General features: G+C 27.9%; 3 protein-coding genes across 4 annotated transcripts; 2 read left to right on the forward strand and 1 right to left on the reverse strand.

The window, feature by feature from the left end:
• The first annotated feature begins 360 nt into the window (after positions 1-360).
• LOC127277875 (uncharacterized) lies at positions 361-13,728 on the forward strand. Its single transcript, XM_051299272.1, has 13 exons — positions 361-1,109; positions 1,375-1,583; positions 1,817-2,102; positions 2,170-2,950; positions 8,824-9,175; positions 9,650-9,829; positions 9,934-11,372; positions 11,469-11,627; positions 11,716-11,889; positions 12,002-12,208; positions 12,283-12,622; positions 12,825-12,909; positions 13,158-13,728. Exons 1-12 carry the CDS (start codon positions 1,000-1,002, stop codon positions 12,869-12,871), a joined length of 4,284 nt encoding a protein of 1,427 aa, XP_051155229.1. The 5' UTR covers positions 361-999; the 3' UTR covers positions 12,872-12,909; positions 13,158-13,728.
• LOC127277895 (ribosomal protein S6 kinase delta-1) lies at positions 3,794-8,697 on the reverse strand. Its single transcript, XM_051299329.1, has 6 exons — positions 8,290-8,697; positions 6,898-7,851; positions 6,485-6,618; positions 5,184-6,243; positions 4,546-4,641; positions 3,794-4,100 (listed from the first exon to the last, which is right to left on the reverse strand). Exons 1-6 carry the CDS (start codon positions 8,383-8,385, stop codon positions 4,002-4,004), a joined length of 2,439 nt encoding a protein of 812 aa, XP_051155286.1. The 5' UTR covers positions 8,386-8,697; the 3' UTR covers positions 3,794-4,001.
• Positions 13,729-14,407: 679 nt separating the features above from the next.
• Positions 14,408-16,227, forward strand: LOC127277910 (40S ribosomal protein S5-like). 2 transcript variants are annotated; one of them, XM_051299356.1, is made up of 3 exons: positions 14,408-14,566; positions 15,188-15,557; positions 15,880-16,227. In XM_051299356.1, exons 2-3 carry the CDS (start codon positions 15,195-15,197, stop codon positions 16,162-16,164), a joined length of 648 nt encoding a protein of 215 aa, XP_051155313.1. In that variant the 5' UTR covers positions 14,408-14,566; positions 15,188-15,194; the 3' UTR covers positions 16,165-16,227. The 2 variants fall into 2 exon arrangements, with proteins under 2 accessions (XP_051155313.1, XP_051155314.1); XM_051299357.1 differs by lacking the exon at positions 14,408-14,566 and adding an exon at positions 14,770-14,923.
• The last annotated feature ends 146 nt before the right edge of the window (positions 16,228-16,373 follow it).

Raw genomic sequence — 16,373 nt, forward strand, 5'->3', positions numbered from 1 at the left:
AATACTTAAGATGTTTTTAAAAAGAGGGCTTCACTATTTTCATTATTTACGTTTTAAAAATTAATTATCTGTGTTCCCTAACCTAACCTGTAGTTGAGGTGTAGCGAAGTCTTCGCTATAGTAAAATCAGTGAAATGTAATTTTGGTGTACAATAAATGAGTAAAGAGGAATTTGATATCTAATTAATTATCTGGTCGAAGCACTTCTGATGACAATAAATATATGGAACCAAGATTCTCAATATATGTATCACTAATTTTATATATCTTTGTGAATAAACAAGAGCAATTAAAGTTTAATTTGAAAATTCCCTCTCAAAATATTGTTTCCAATTTGAAATTTTTTCCACTTTTCTTAACTTGATAAAAATAAAAAAGTCTGAAAATCAAAAAATAAAAAAAATTTGATTATATCTATTAAAGCAAGTAATTTTGTTTTTGAAATATAGTTAACAAGTGTTAATTTCGTCCTTTTCTGTTTCTCTCATTTTTGTCCTTGATCTTGGGCTGTCTTGGATCCGTGATTGTACGACGCATCTTCAACATAGAGCACTCATTGGTCGATTTTTTGCAATTGATAAATATATGTGTACATTTTTTGACGTTAAAAAATTGTCGGTGTCGACTCGAAATAAACAAGATAGATATAAAAGCAGGATGTTCTTGACCTTAAAAAAAATCGAATACGTGTACATTTCTTGAGACCGTCCATTGACCTCAAAGAATGAAGAAGTGACCCGTAATATCCGTGATACTAGGGGGAACAGGTTTCTTTGAATCACAAATTCTAACTGGAATTAACTCTAGAATTAACAAGTTACTTCACCTGACGTTCATCAACAGTGCTTCTCTTCGTTTATGTGCGATCGTAAAAAACTGTTTGCAGTTTTCTTTGACGTTAAAAAATTTCAATAATATATATTACAGTTGGTTTAATAATATAAGTTTTATACTAAAATTTTTTTTATCTGTTTTGCGAAAAATTTCGCTATTTTCAAGATGGGTTATTTAAAATCAATTGGGGCCGGAATTATTTATATCGGAGTGATTTTTGGCATTCTTACATTTGCTCCTGGTTATCCTCCCGAAGCTAATTTTACAGAGTATACGTGAGTAATTATTATTTTATATTTTGTTAATAAATTTCATGTAGATACTGTTTTAAAAATAAGAATAATTTTTCCAAACCATTACCTTTGTATAACCAAATTTTTATTATTTTTACATTTATCTGACAAAAATATGTATATTTTAACGATTTTCATATACTGATAATTTTTTAAATTACACATAATTTATTTACAGTGTGTACGGTTTCTTCTAAATATTTTTTAATTAAAATTTTTTGTTGTAATTTTTATGTTGTTTTTATAGAATAACATCTCCAAAAGAATTGCAAGGGAATTCGGGGTTAAATGATCGATTAAATAATGCAGAAATAATACTGAAAGGTAAACTACACGGACCCGAGGCATTTGCATCGTACAATGGTGAACTTTATACCGGACTCAATGGCGGTTACATAGTAAAAATAAAAGAAAATCAAGAGGTCGTACCTATTGCGAAATTTGGAAAAAAATGCGGTAAGAATTAAAATTATGCAAAACATTATTTTGCGTTATTTGAGAAAATTTGCAATTCTTATTCCTACATGCATAGTAAATGTTTCTTTTTTTGAAACAGTCGAGAAAAAACTATTACATAAAATTAATCAATAAAATATTCTTTTTTTTGGACTTTTATATTTAAAAATTTTTAATTTTAATTCTATCTAGAGTACATTTTATCTTAATGTATTCTTGTAAATATTTTTCAGACGGCGATTGGCAAGAAGAGACTTGCGGTAGACCTTTAGGTTTGAGATTCAATAAAAACGGAGAACTTTTCGTAGCCGATGCATATTATGGAATTTTTAAGCTTGATGTGAATTCAGGAAAATATGAAAAAATCATTGACATAAATACACCGATTGATAACAAAGTGCCAAAAATTGTTAACTCTTTGGATATAGCAAGTAATGGAGATATTTACTGGACAGACTCTAGCACAGAATTCGCTCTTCATGATGGAGTTTACACGTTCCTTGCAGATCCGAGTGGAAGGTAATAAACTATGAATATATGAAAAATATTTTTTAGAAGAAATTTTATTTAATGTTTTTATTTTAAGGCTCCTGCGATATAACGCCAAGACGAAAAAGAACCAAGTTCTGGTGGAGAATCTTGGATTTGGAAACGGAGTGATTTTAAATGCCGACGAAAGTTTTGTTCTCGTAGCCGAAACTTCAACGTCTCGTATTGTCAAGTACAATTTGAAAGGACCAAAGGCAGGGAAACAAGAAGTTTTTATTGACGGACTTCCTGGTATGCCCGACAACATAGACAGTGATGGACAAGGTGGATTTTTAGTATCACTCTTCACTTATATCGATTCGCAAAATCCTCAAATCTCTCAATCTCTGATACCCCATCCAAATATTCGAAAACTGTTGATAAGACTGATGTACTCTCTCGAAGCGCCTTTCAAACTTATTCAAACTTACTATCCAAATCAATGTGTTGAAAAAATTATTCATTCAATTGGACATTTCTCAAGTATGACATTCATGAGTTCTCATCGTTCAGTGATTTTGAGAATTGATTCCAATGGAAAGATTGTTGATGTTGCTTCTGGAACTGATGGTAAAATAACTGCTATTAGTTCTGGATTTATTCATAAAGAATATTTGTTGATTGGTTCACCGTTTAACGATTATTTTGCGCGAATTCCATTAAAGGAAGCTTTCCCATCACTCGTTTTGAGTCCAAAAGCAACGACCGAAGACGCGAAAAAAGTCAATAGCATTCCCGAGGAAACAAAAAAACCACAAAAGAAAGCCACAGAAGAAAAAGCGAAAGATAAATCCGAAAAATTGAGCGATGGGGCGAAAACTCAAAAACAAAGCAAGACGTAATTCTCTCGTATTGCTTTCGATCATTGATAAAAAAAGACTATTTTTCTTTCACATTCCAAAGCTGTTCCTATACTTTTAATAAACTGGACAAAGTAGTTTTAAGGAAAATGGGAAAGTGGCTGTAAATATATCTTTCCTGCTTGAAAGTCAGTTTCAAAAATAACTTTCAAAGCATTTTTTATAAAACGAAATATATATATCCTTGAGGTCGACTAAATATTTATGATTTTGATTGTGAAAGGTAGATTTGAATTTTTTGTTGCATTTCGATTTCCAATTAGATTCGGATTTTTTAAATTAAGTTAAATGAAACTTTAATGTTTAATATGGGTTCAAAGTTCTATCTGGATTTCCAATTCTAGAGAATAATCAAAATTTGAGTCAAGACAAAGAAATATTTAATACTTGTTGAGGTAGAGTTTACAATTATTGAATTATAAAAGGTTGTTAATGTTCGACGACGTTGATTTATAGAATTTAATTCCAATGCGAACAAAATATGTGAACGTACAACGCACAAACTCAATAATTTTTCTTGTGATTAAAATTTATTTTTCGTCAATACTAATGTAAAATAAGTTAGTTTTTTTTTTGTTAGATAAAAATCATTTATTGTAAGAATCTCCTAGACGCGCAAATAAATATATGTATCGTTAAGGGTAATAACGTTTATATTAAAAGAAAAATAAATACGAGGCATTTCATCAAATTTTTCTTGAATTTTTGCTTTTCTTAATTTTAATTATAATTAACATTCTTCTATTTCTTGATTTTATTATAATCACTTCATCTTAAATATTGATTCATTTAATTAATTATAATTAGAATTTATGAAAACGCTTTTAATTAATTGTAATTGCAATAATTACAATTTATTGACTCTTTACATTTTTACAATTTACAGTGACTAAAATATAAACAATAAAAACAAACATAAAATAAATAACAATATAATACAGTAAATTCTATAACATGTGAAACAATAAAAGTTTGTAATCTAAAAATGTCATTAAATAATACTTAATGAATTTAATAAAGCACTTAAAAATCAAGTATTTAAAAGTTTCAGCCAATCGACGTCTGCAAAAAACGGATGACGTTTTATCTCCGGAATTGTCAGTCGTTCATTTGGTTCATATTTAAGAATCTGTAAAATGTAATTTCATTTAATTAGATAAACCAATTATTAAAAATAATTTTTTTTACATAATTAGACACTAAAATATTAATCTTTCACAAGTAATTGATTTATTTGTTTATATTTACATATAATTACTTCTTAACTGTAATTATTAATTTATTATTTCTAAAGTAATACGCAGTAACTGACAAGAGTTATTGGATGAAATTATAAATTTTGAGAATATATTTTTTTTAAATAAATTATTGTGGTTCTGATTAATATAGAAAAACTTATTTTTCATGTCAAAAATTAAAATAAATAAACAGTTAAATTAATAGACTTTACATTTTAAAGAATTCCTTTAAACATCCCATAATTTTTACAAGCTTTACCCGATTTTTCTAGTTCAGTCCTTTTTAAAATTCACAATTCAATTAAATTAAAGAAAAAATTAAAAAAATTAACTTACACTAAGTAAAAGAGACTTGGAATTTTCCACTAATCCATCAGGAATGTAAACAGTAGAATACGAATGAAATTCTCCCGAATGTTTTGATTGGAATTTCTAAAATGAAAAAATAACTTATTTTAATACATAAAGAAAATTAATAAATAAATAAATTATATAAAAAAAGATAAATGATTTTAGTATATTGATGCATTCATAAGTGGTTGAATGACTGTAAACATAAATGTTTAGGTAATTATTACCCACATTATTGATTATTGATTTATTTTATTTCAATTCGTAATCAATCTCAATATCTTTTATTTCTTGAAATGTTTGTCGCTTTTAAGAACAATATTAGAGGAATTTTTCCAACAATTATTTGTTTTGTTAGTTTTATAATTTTTTAAATAATGTATAATAATTTTAAATATAAATTTTTGACTATTGAACTACCATTTCAGTATAATACATCGTCAATTTAATTAATTGATTAAAACAAATAATTATATTAAAATAGAAAATTAGTTTTATCAATTCACAAATTAAATTAGTAAAATTATTTAATTAATAATTCAAAGACTGTTTTACGGTAATAAATTTAAAAAAAAGTAAAATTAGCAAAAAATTAAAATCATTATCAATAAAAAAGAACGTACCAAGCCAGTAAATAATTCATAAAGCAAAACTCCAAAACTCCAAATATCAACAGCAGTTGTTGGAAGCAATGGAGGTGCAAAAGCACACAATTCAGGGGAAGAATATGGTTCCTTAAATTTTAATAAATTAAAATTTCTTCTCGGTGGCATGTAAGACATAATTATATTTCCTTCATCGTTAATTAAAATATTTTCAGGTCTCAAATCTGCAACGACTGTATCTTGCTGATGAAGTGACTCTAAAGCAACTAAAATTTGCGCCGACCACAATTGAAGTACATCCTCGGAAATTTTCCATAAAACTTTGTCATCGTTAAAATTTTCATAGCCGGCATTACTTTCTAATTTCTCACTAAAATTAAATTGCACTTCCTCTTGAATATTTTCACAAAATTGTGCAATGCATTCATTTTTCATGTTTTCACCTTCTGTCATCGTTGAAAGATAAAATTGATAAGTTTCTAAATCTGATGATTTATTTATTGCTGAATATAAAGACTGTTTAGGTTCTAAAATTTTTTCGGTTAATAGTTTAGAATCTGATAGTGGTTTATTTTTTGAATCCTCCAATTCACAACTGCTTGGTTCTGATTCTTCGACTAGTTTTTCTGAAGTGGAAAATTTCAAATTTGTTATGACATTTTCTGTACTGTATAGCAATTGTTGAGATTCATTTAATCTGGTTGCGATGGAATTACTCTTTTTTAAAGTTGCGCTAACAGATTGAAGTAACTTTTGCGCGTTTACTAATAATTGTGTTGTGTGAATATCATCGTGACTAGAATCCACAGAGATTTGTGTTTTATTTAATTGTTCAAAATCGATGGAAATATTCGTGATATCATTTTTTGCCTCAAATTCTTTAATACCTGTTTTCAATTTTTCGCCATTTTGTTTTTCTTTAATATCCAATGACTTATTTTGGTTTTCGCATGTTTTCTCCAAATTTGATTGAATTATTGCATCACAACTGAAAGATCGGGTGTGTTTTCTTTTAAAAGTATCTACGCCTTTATCTATTTTATAATGGGATTTTATAAAATCCCACAGTCTTCCTTTTCTGTAAAATAAAAAAATGTCAATAATATACATAATGTCATTCACGTTTTTCAAACTACATTAAATATTTTTGTAAATTAATATTATGTAACAAGAATAAAAATAATAATTTTATTTCAATAAATTAAATACGCAACGTATTGAATTTTAATTTAATTTCCGATTAGATTAGTAGCATAGTGATGTAAATAAATTGATAAATAAATTCACTCGATTCGAAAGTAACAAAAATTGATAGTTACCTAACATATTGCAAGACTAGAAAAACAGTTGAATCCGTTTGGATGCAAGCATGTAATTGAACCATGTAAGGTACTTTTCCTCGAAGAATATAATTACTAATGTCATCATTGTTTCCTTCAGGCATTTCTATTGTCTGGAAAAGTTGTTTTTAAAAGTTGAATTTGTTTTTCAATTTTGTCAAAAATATTTTAAAATGCGTGTTTAATAAATTCGTTAAAAAAACTCATTTAGCAAATTACAATAAAAATTAAATACTACGTTTTACTTTAATTTTGCAACTATATTTTTAATATTTATTTAGAAATTAAAATTAATTTAAAATTTTCAATTTTTGGATTTATAATGAACAGGACTAGAATAATTTAAATGAAATGAAATAATTTCGATAAGAAATAAAGCTTTAATAACTCACCTTAATTACCCTTGTAAATCCTCTTAACGTGTCTTTGACAAGCATTAACGATTGAATAAATCCAAGAACTTTATAATTTTGAAGTTCTCCAATAGGTTTACTTAAAACTGATATATTACAATTTAAATGTCTATTATAAAGTTTTTCAGCTCTCTGTAAATATTTCCTTACTTTGTCCTTAATCGTATTCTTTCTTTCAACATCCGAATCATTTTGAATTCCATTCATAAGATTTGAAATTCCTAATTTGTACTGCGTGAAAGCTTCCTCATACTCAGCAATTGCCTCGTGGCGAAAAGCTGCGCTCATATGAGCAGCTGCAATTAAAATATACTGAGCGGAAAGATTGTCCGCTTTCGGCAAATCAGAGCCATCATGAATTATCGTTACCTCTTCTTCTTTAATTGCTTCCTGAGCGTAAACGACACCATTTGTCATTGTCTCTTGATTATTATTGCTTTTGTGATTTTTCTCATCCACAGGACTCACGCATTCAGCCTTTTCGTATGGTTGAACGTTTAAATGATTTTTCGAAATGAATTTTCGAAATCCCTTGGCGAGACTTTGTGAATGTCGAGATCGACGAAGTCCTTCGGGATTCTCAGTGAATCTTCGATCATCCTCGGAAGTATCGGAACTTATTGACTGTGAACAATCAATTAAGTGACGATCGAGGTGACTGCTTTCAAAGAATTTCACAAAAACATCGCTCGAATAAAGCGCTGAATGTTTAGCAATGAAAGTTAAGAGTCTCAGTGCACAGTCTTTTCTCTCCTCGATTACTTCGGTTTCAAAACGACCGAAAAATCGTGGCTTCGGAAACGTTGGAAACAACTCTTTACTTTCGAGAGTTAAATATAAATTGTTTAATGCTGCGTGTAATTTTCGAAAATCGCTATATCGTTTCCAAACTGATACTTTGGAGACAATATCCGGCGAAGTTTTCATAAACATCTGCAAATATAATGCTTTTAGATTTTTTTATATAGTAAAATTGATGATTTTTAGTTTTAAGCGAAATAAATATTAAGCAAAAGGTAATTTAATTTTCATTGTTAAAATTAAAATGTTAAGATTAGAGACAGAAACTTGATGTTTTTCACAAAAACGTTTTATGTTCTCAAAAAAGTTAAAGTTATACTGTAATTATGCTTTCAAATAGTGTCAATTATGCCATTATTATGCTCTTAAATTATATTTTTCTGCTTTGATTAAACTTTAAATCTGAGAAATTTTTACTTTAAGCTCTTTTGCATGCATAAAACTGACTGTTTACATATTTACTTTACTTATTAAAATTTGTCGAAAAAAGTAGTACAAACAAACAAAAATAATACAAATATTTTTGATATTTTTAATATATTACAAATTATGAAAAATCGATATACTTACAATAGACGTCACTTTGTAAATGGTAAAACCTCTTTTATGACGATCTGTCTCGGTGATTACAAATCGTCTAACCCATTTGTCTTTAACTGGAGGCATTTTTTAGTAGTTTTAAATTCACAATTTTAATGGAAATTCTGTTAAAATACTAAAAATACTGATATTTAAAATGAATTGACAGCTCAAATTTTAGGTTAGGTTTTGAATACAATGTTGTTTATCAATTTTTTTTTCAGAGAAATCATGACTTTAAAGCAGAAATTAATATTTCTATCCGTAATCCATCTTTACTTGCTCTATTTGTTTAAAAAAATAGCTTTTTATTAAATATATTTTATATTAAACATAAACTTGACATTACGGTCGTATAAATTACAATCATCAATTACAACAATACCACGGTCGTATATACAGGTCCGGAATCTCATAATGGTTCGCAGGGTCGTGCGTTGAAGCCCCTCCGATAGGTGGCTACGTGTCGAAGAGTCTATGGTTGGAGTGTAAACAAACGAACATAACCTATAAAAATATAATTTTTCGTGCGGTGTATTTTTTGTTTTTAATTTTAAAATGCCTTCCGTTTGTGTAGTTCCAAAATGTGACAGTAAAACAGAAAGAAAAAGTGTTTCGTGTTTTCATGTGCCGCAAGATGACAAAATAAGACAAAAATGGCAGCAAGCAATACCTGGGGTTTTACGTTTAAGATCTGCAATGTCTGTGTGTGAATTGCATTTCAAAGAAGAAGAAATTATTAGAAAAGTACAAACATATAATCAAGAAGACAACATTATTTATGAAAAAAATTTAATAAAGCCGCGTTTACGTTTGGGAGCAGTGCCCTCGATTTTTAACAATAATAATAAGACTCAAAATGACGTAGACAAAAACGGTACGTTTTTATATTTTTTAAAAAGAATAATGTGAAATAATGTTTATGGTATTCATTTTTTTATTTAATTAATTATATGTTGAATAGAAAGTAAAATATACAAGCGTTATTCAAATTATACTTCGTTCAGTACAACTATTATTATGTATGACTTGTTATAATTTTTTAAAATGTTTCATAAAGTTTGATCTACTTTTGAAGAGCAAATATTTTATAAAGATTTAATATTTTTGATTTTTAAATATTAACGTTTTTGGCAGAATACATTATATTTATTGCAATTTAAAATTTATAAATTAAGTTTTCAAAATCAGAAGTTTGATGTGCACAGAATATTATTTAAAATTAAATTTTAATTTTAGTAGTTATTTTTTTAAATACCACAATTTTTAAAGAAATAAAGTAAATATAAATAAATATATGCTTTAAGTATTAGTATTGTGTACAATATTTTCTATTTTCCATTTTTTTTAGGAAATGCACCACTTACATCGAATAATACGTCGACAAATTCAAATTTAATTCATGTTGAAGATTATTTCTACGATAATAAAGAAAATGTATCAGATAATGTCGGTTATACAGTTGATCCGGATTATGCGGTTCATACGGTTCAATTCAGTTCTGCTGTAACTTTTGATTTGTGTTCACAAAGTACGTAATTAAGAATTATTTATTGAAAGATTAATTATTATTTTTTATGTTTTGAATTTGCTTATTGTATTTTAGAAATATAATTTCGTAATTGTTTTTTGTAGGTAGTGAATTTTCTGAAGATGAACCATGTAGCATAGATATACCTAAGCCGTGGAGTGTACTTAAATCTCAGACAGGAAAAGAAGAAAGTTTGTTATTTGTATGCTTTGTTAACAAAGAAAATGTTAAAACACATACATTTGAGAAGGTTGTTGTGATGAGTAAAAATAGAGAATTGCAATACGAAGTACATTCAAATACTGTGAATGCCGAAATGTTTGAATTACCGAAAAAAGTAGATAATGTTAAAAATTTGCCACAAATTCTACAAGGGTTCAAAAAATTTTGTGCTTGTGAAGGAATAAATATAAACGATGTTGATTGTACATCAAACTTGTTAAATTGTAATAATTACAATCTTTCGGGATGTCGGTCAAAAAATTGTTCTTTATTATCGCTAAACTACAGTAAATGTCGTGATTGTAAAAAATTGTCAAAACTTTTGTCGCAGCAAAAACGAAGATTAAAAAAACTAAGCAATAATGAGGAGATTAAAAAATTAAAACCTTCGAGTCAAATAAAACTAAAAGCACTTCAGAGGAAAAATCAAAGGAGAAGAAAAGAATTAATTCGTTTAAAATACAGATTACATGTTTTAGAGAAATCTCTCGAGAAAAATCAATGTAATATTGCTAACATTAATGAAAATGATTTTGATAAAAATTCCTCATCTTTAAATATGTCTCAAAATCAGAAGATGATAGTGAAAGAAATTATTCGTGCTGCTAAATACACAAATCCAAAGGGTCGACGTTATTCAGACGATTTTATAATGCTGTGTTTACTTATGAATATAAGATCTCCTTCATTTTATGAATTTTTAAGAAAAAATGATATTCTTCCATTACCGTGTTCCAAAACTGTACGAGATTATTTATCAATGATTAGAACTAAATGTGGCTTTGACGACGGCTTCTTTAAACTTCTCGAGAAATCATTTAAAGGAAAGGATCCAATGAAGCGCCATGGTATATTAATTCTAGATGAAATACATTTAAGGAAATCGATTTCTGTTTCGTCGAAAGATTTAACATACTCTGGATTAACTGATTTTGGTGAAAATAATAAAAAGGGTGAAAATCTTGACGCCGTAGCAACTCATGGTCTCGTTCTCATGTTCCAATCTCTAACTGAAAAATATTCTCAGCCCATTGCTGTTTTTGCCTCAAAAAACTCTGTTCATGGAAATGAATTGGCGAAACTCGTCGTGCAATCAATCTACTATTTAGAAAATTGTGGGGCGAAAATTCATGGGATTCTCGGAGATGGTGCTTCAACTAATGATAAAATGTGGAAACTATTGAATATTAAATCTTCACGAGAAGATACAAAATGTTGGTTTACACATCCTTGTGATGAAAATAGAAAAGTATTTATGTTTTCGGATGCACCGCATTTAATTAAATGTATTAGAAATAGACTGTACAGTAATAATCTTCGTGTGAGTTTTTTTTTTTACAATTTTAGTGTATTTTTTTTAAATTTTGTTGTTTATTATAACGCATATTTAAATTCAATTTTTTACCTTCTTTTTTAGATTCATCCTGATGAAAATGAAATAAAGTGGGATTATTTTCTACATCTATTTCATGTCGATAGTAATCACGAGGCCAGAGTTCGTGCGTGCCCTAAATTAACTAAAAGACATATTAAATTAGATCCTCAAGGACTAATGCGTGTTCGATATGCAACTCAAGTACATATTTATGAAAATATTCTATTACCAATAATAATAATAATTCCCTAGTTTATTTGAAATATTCAAGTTATTTACTTCTTTTCAGATTTTTAGCGATTCAGTAGCAAAAGGTTTGATATTTTATCAAATGCACCAATATCCTCAGTTTGAAGGTTGTGAAGATACAGCTAATTTTTGCATGAAAATGAATGAAATGTTTGATGCACTCAATCGGCATCAACCAAATCAAGGTCTTACACCTAATTCTAAAGATTTTAAGGTATTGTACTTCATTTTCTATTTTCATGAAAAAATTACTTTTTCATTCGTTTTCTATTATTTTTGTTTATTAAGAATTATTTTCAAAGTCATTTCCATAATATTTTATAAAGGTGTTGCAAAATATTCTTCTGTGGCTAAACAATTGGGAGATAAATCTTGAAAATGGTCTAATAGATGAAAGTAATTACCTAACGTTAGAAACAGCAGGAAGATTACGAGTAACAATTATGTCAACACTGACTATGTGTCACTATTTAATTGACAAATTTGATTTTTCTTATCTTCTAACCGGAAAAGTTAATCAAGACAATCTAGAGGTACTTTTAGTTATTTTTTCTGATTCAAATATACTATATATTCATTGCTTTGTGGATAAATGTCTTTTCTTTAGAAATTCTTTGGCACAATTCGATTGGCAGCTGGATCCAATGAGCATCCCACATGTCCAACGTTTTTGCAGTTATACAAGTTGTTGGCTGCATACAGTATATTAAAGCCGCCTAGATATGGAAATTGTTTAGTGACTGAGCAGAAAGTTCAAAATCTTATCACAATTTCAGAAATTAAAGAAATTTTTGAAAAGTCTCATTCCAAATCGACATCACTGTTAAACAGTATTAAAAACAAACTGGACAGTCTAATTGAGGAAGACACCTGGGAAGTTGACGAAGTCATTGAACATGACTATTCAATTAGACCAGTTATAGACTGCATTATTTATTACACCACAGGTTTTAAAGATTCTTTATTAACTAACATTTATTAATGTTTTTGTGTTTTGTGTATATTTGTTTTGCATTTTTCTAACGCTTTTTCTAATATTTTCTAACATATTTCGTACAATCACTTTATGATAATAACTATTACAATATTATTAATTATTTATTAAGATATATCTGTAGTTATGATTATTTATACATATATTTATTTCAGCCTATTGGTCCAAAAAAGGAATTGGTTTACATTTTACAGCAACTTAACTGAGGCACAGATGTTATTTCATCAATATTCTACCGATGTAAACAGTTTTTTTTAATTCAATTTTTTATTGATTATATACAATAAAAATGTGCTTGTCCATATTTCCTTTAAGCAAAAATAAAAAAAAAATATTTGAATTTAAATATATTGCATGAAATTAAAAAGTAGTTCTTGTATTTTTTAATTAGAAGTAGTTTGTGATCGTCCACAGAAAAGCCAATTAAAACTTAATTTTTTAAAATAAAATTTATCATTTTAATTTTAACATTTATATTTCATTTTTAGGATATCTTTGTCGACAAATTTTGAAGAAAAAAGACTACAGTCAATGTGACTCTTGTATTAAAGCTCTCACATTTTGCGATAAAAAGTCTGCAGTCAGCAACCTGGTAGAGTTAAAAGATCAGGGTAGATTAATTCATCCCAATTACCATTTTTTTAATCTCATTTGTTTCACAGAGACAGTTTTTCGCAAATACGCTAACCAGCAACACGTCTTTGATAAGGTTATTGATGAAGTTACAGACAATTATAAATTCACTTTTCCCTGTAAACAACATGCTTCCAGCATTTTAACTTATGCCTTATTTTATTATATACGTTTAAGAATGTGCCAATTTGCGTTTCAGTTCAATCAAACTCTGAAAAAAACATCTTCTATCAAAAGAAAACTTTCCAAATTAGAAAGCAGTTAAAATTCTATACAAATAAGAGTCTAATTTTTTAAGAAAATGTAAATTATGTTTATGTCTCGTTAAAAGCTGTAAAAAATATTTTGCAAATTATAAAACTTTCGTTTTTCAAATCAAAGGTAGTTTTCTTTTCCTTAAAACAAGGCTTCAGCTGCGCTTATCAGTGTTTAATAATACGTTATATTATATACAATCGGTCAATATTTTATGTTTTACAAAAGCCAAAGAAATATTGTCACTTTTATACAAACCGAAGTAATCTTCGTAATTATGTCAATTTAAAAAACAAAACAAAAACACAATCAATATTTTATGGATTATTTCAATACAGGAAGAGTATTAATTTTTTGAAAAAGAAATCATTTTTACAATAATAAGTCAACTATAAAAACAAAAATATTTGTACAATTCTAGCATTTATGCACTTATAAAATCGCTTATTTATTTCTCCACTATCAAAACACTTTTTTTAATAATTTTGTAAATATACAAGTCGAAATTATGAATCAACTCAAAAAATTTTTTAGTGTATATACCAAAAATTGAGGTTATGTTCGTTTGTTTACACTCCAACCATAGACTCTTCGACAAATACGCCCTCGGGCTTCACGCGGCGACCCTGCGAACCATTATGAGATTCCGGACCTGTATATACGACCGTGAACAATACTACCAACCTGACAATCCCCCCAACTGCTGCAAAGTGTTGATTCAATTGAGACTAAGAAAAAATATATAAATTGACAATAATAATCATCAAATAATTGTTTGTAGAAACAAAAAATTAATCTTGATAAACATATTTTATACTAAATATATGTTAAAGATTTCAAATCTTATAAACAAAAATTGAATAATTCAATTTTAAATTTCTCGTTTGAATTTGACTGCTTTAGTTACTTCCGTTTAAACTTCCAACATGGCTACTTCAACTATTATGTCCTTTTCCTGTCCACGATTGTTTGTGTGAGACGTGTGCTAACATTAGTTAGCAAATAAAGGGTAAAAAATGTGACATTTTTTTGTTTTACAATCAATATATAGTTTTGAAAAGTTATTCAAAGTGTTAAATTAAAAAAAAAGACATTTTAGTGGTGGGATTAATTAATACAAATAAATAATGTCCTAGTGCTATCCACGCATGCCTCAAACCTTTCTCAACACATTTTTATTATTTTCTTCAGATATTTTCTAAAATGACTTTAACCTTTTATTTTATTTTCTTCTATATTTTCTAATGTGTTTTATATTATGATTCTTTAATTGATTTTACATTTATGTTTATACATTGATATACACATTATTTTTTTAAATTTTCTAACCTCAAAATTGAATATGACATTCTTGTCTCATTTTGGAGTAAGTATATTTTTACCATTGAAAAATGTGACGTAATTAAAAGGAAATTTGATTTAAATGAAAAAAATTTTATTTTAATCGAAAAAGTTGGATTTTTTTACAAAAATTATTTTTATTAACCCTGGTAATTGTATAACTCTTGAAAACTGTTTTAAAGTGGCAAAATCCAAAAGAAAACACCTTTGTTTATATTGTCAAGGGAGATTTTAATTTTACCGGCATCGTTTATTTATAAATAATTAGAGTGGATATTCCTTTTTTTAGATAAATTATGGCAGATATGGATACATTTGATGACCTCGGTACTGGTACTGAAACAGTGCAAGCTGGATGGTCGGCAGAATTACCGGAAATAAAACTTTTTGGTCGATGGAATTGCGAAGATGTGCAAGTCAGTGATATGTCCTTGCAAGATTATATAGCAGTGAAGGAGAAAAATGCGAAATATCTTCCTCATTCTGCCGGCAGGTATGCAGCTAAACGCTTTCGTAAGGCTCAATGCCCTATTGTTGAGAGGTTATCGAATAGTCTTATGATGCACGGACGTAATAATGGAAAAAAACTTATGTCTGTGCGGATTGTAAAACATTCTTTCGAGATTATTTATCTTCTTACGGGTGAAAATCCCCTTCAGGTAATACTTTTATTTCTATATTTTATTTCCCTTATTGTTCAAATGTCTGAAATTTTACGAATTTTCGTTCTATACCTACAATTTTTCTAGTTTTTTTTTTTTTTTTTTTTTTTTTGAAAAAACACCGTTTATTTTAATAGGAAAAAAATGTTCTGCGATTGGCTTAATACTTTGGTAAATTGTTGTTCTTTATGAAAGTAACAAAAATTTTTAAAAAATAAATAACGATTTAAATAACGTTTTTTTGAAGGAAAGTTTATTATTTTTATATTACAGGTGTGTATAATAATAATGTAATAATAAAGTTCTGTATTTTCCAAAGGTTCTAGTAACAGCCATAATTAATTCTGGACCAAGGGAAGATTCGACGAGAATTGGTCGCGCGGGAACTGTACGACGTCAAGCAGTTGACGTTTCTCCATTACGGCGAGTAAACCAAGCAATATGGTTGCTATGCACCGGAGCAAGGGAGGCTGCTTTCCGCAATATAAAAACAATTGCTGAATGTTTGGCCGATGAGCTTATAAATGCAGCGAAAGGATCATCTAATTCTTATGCTATTAAGAAAAAAGATGAGTTGGAGCGAGTCGCCAAATCAAACAGATAAACTGGAAGAAAAAAATGTTTCCTCTTTTCATTCGTAAGAAATAAACTAAATCTGTTTCACAAATATTGTCAAATTTATTTATAAAAAATAGGCTTGTTTTTTATTTTTTTAACATGAAAAGCTTTAAAGCATATTTAGGTACCAAAAAAAAAATCAAAATAATAGGTATGCACTTATCCTCATAGTTTTATGGACAGCTTATCCACTGG

Source organism: Leptopilina boulardi, unplaced genomic scaffold (genome assembly GCF_019393585.1).
Source record: "Leptopilina boulardi isolate dan_hultmark-lab unplaced genomic scaffold, ZJU_Lbou_2.1 LbouV2_19, whole genome shotgun sequence".
Lineage (NCBI taxonomy): Eukaryota > Metazoa > Arthropoda > Insecta > Hymenoptera > Figitidae > Leptopilina > Leptopilina boulardi.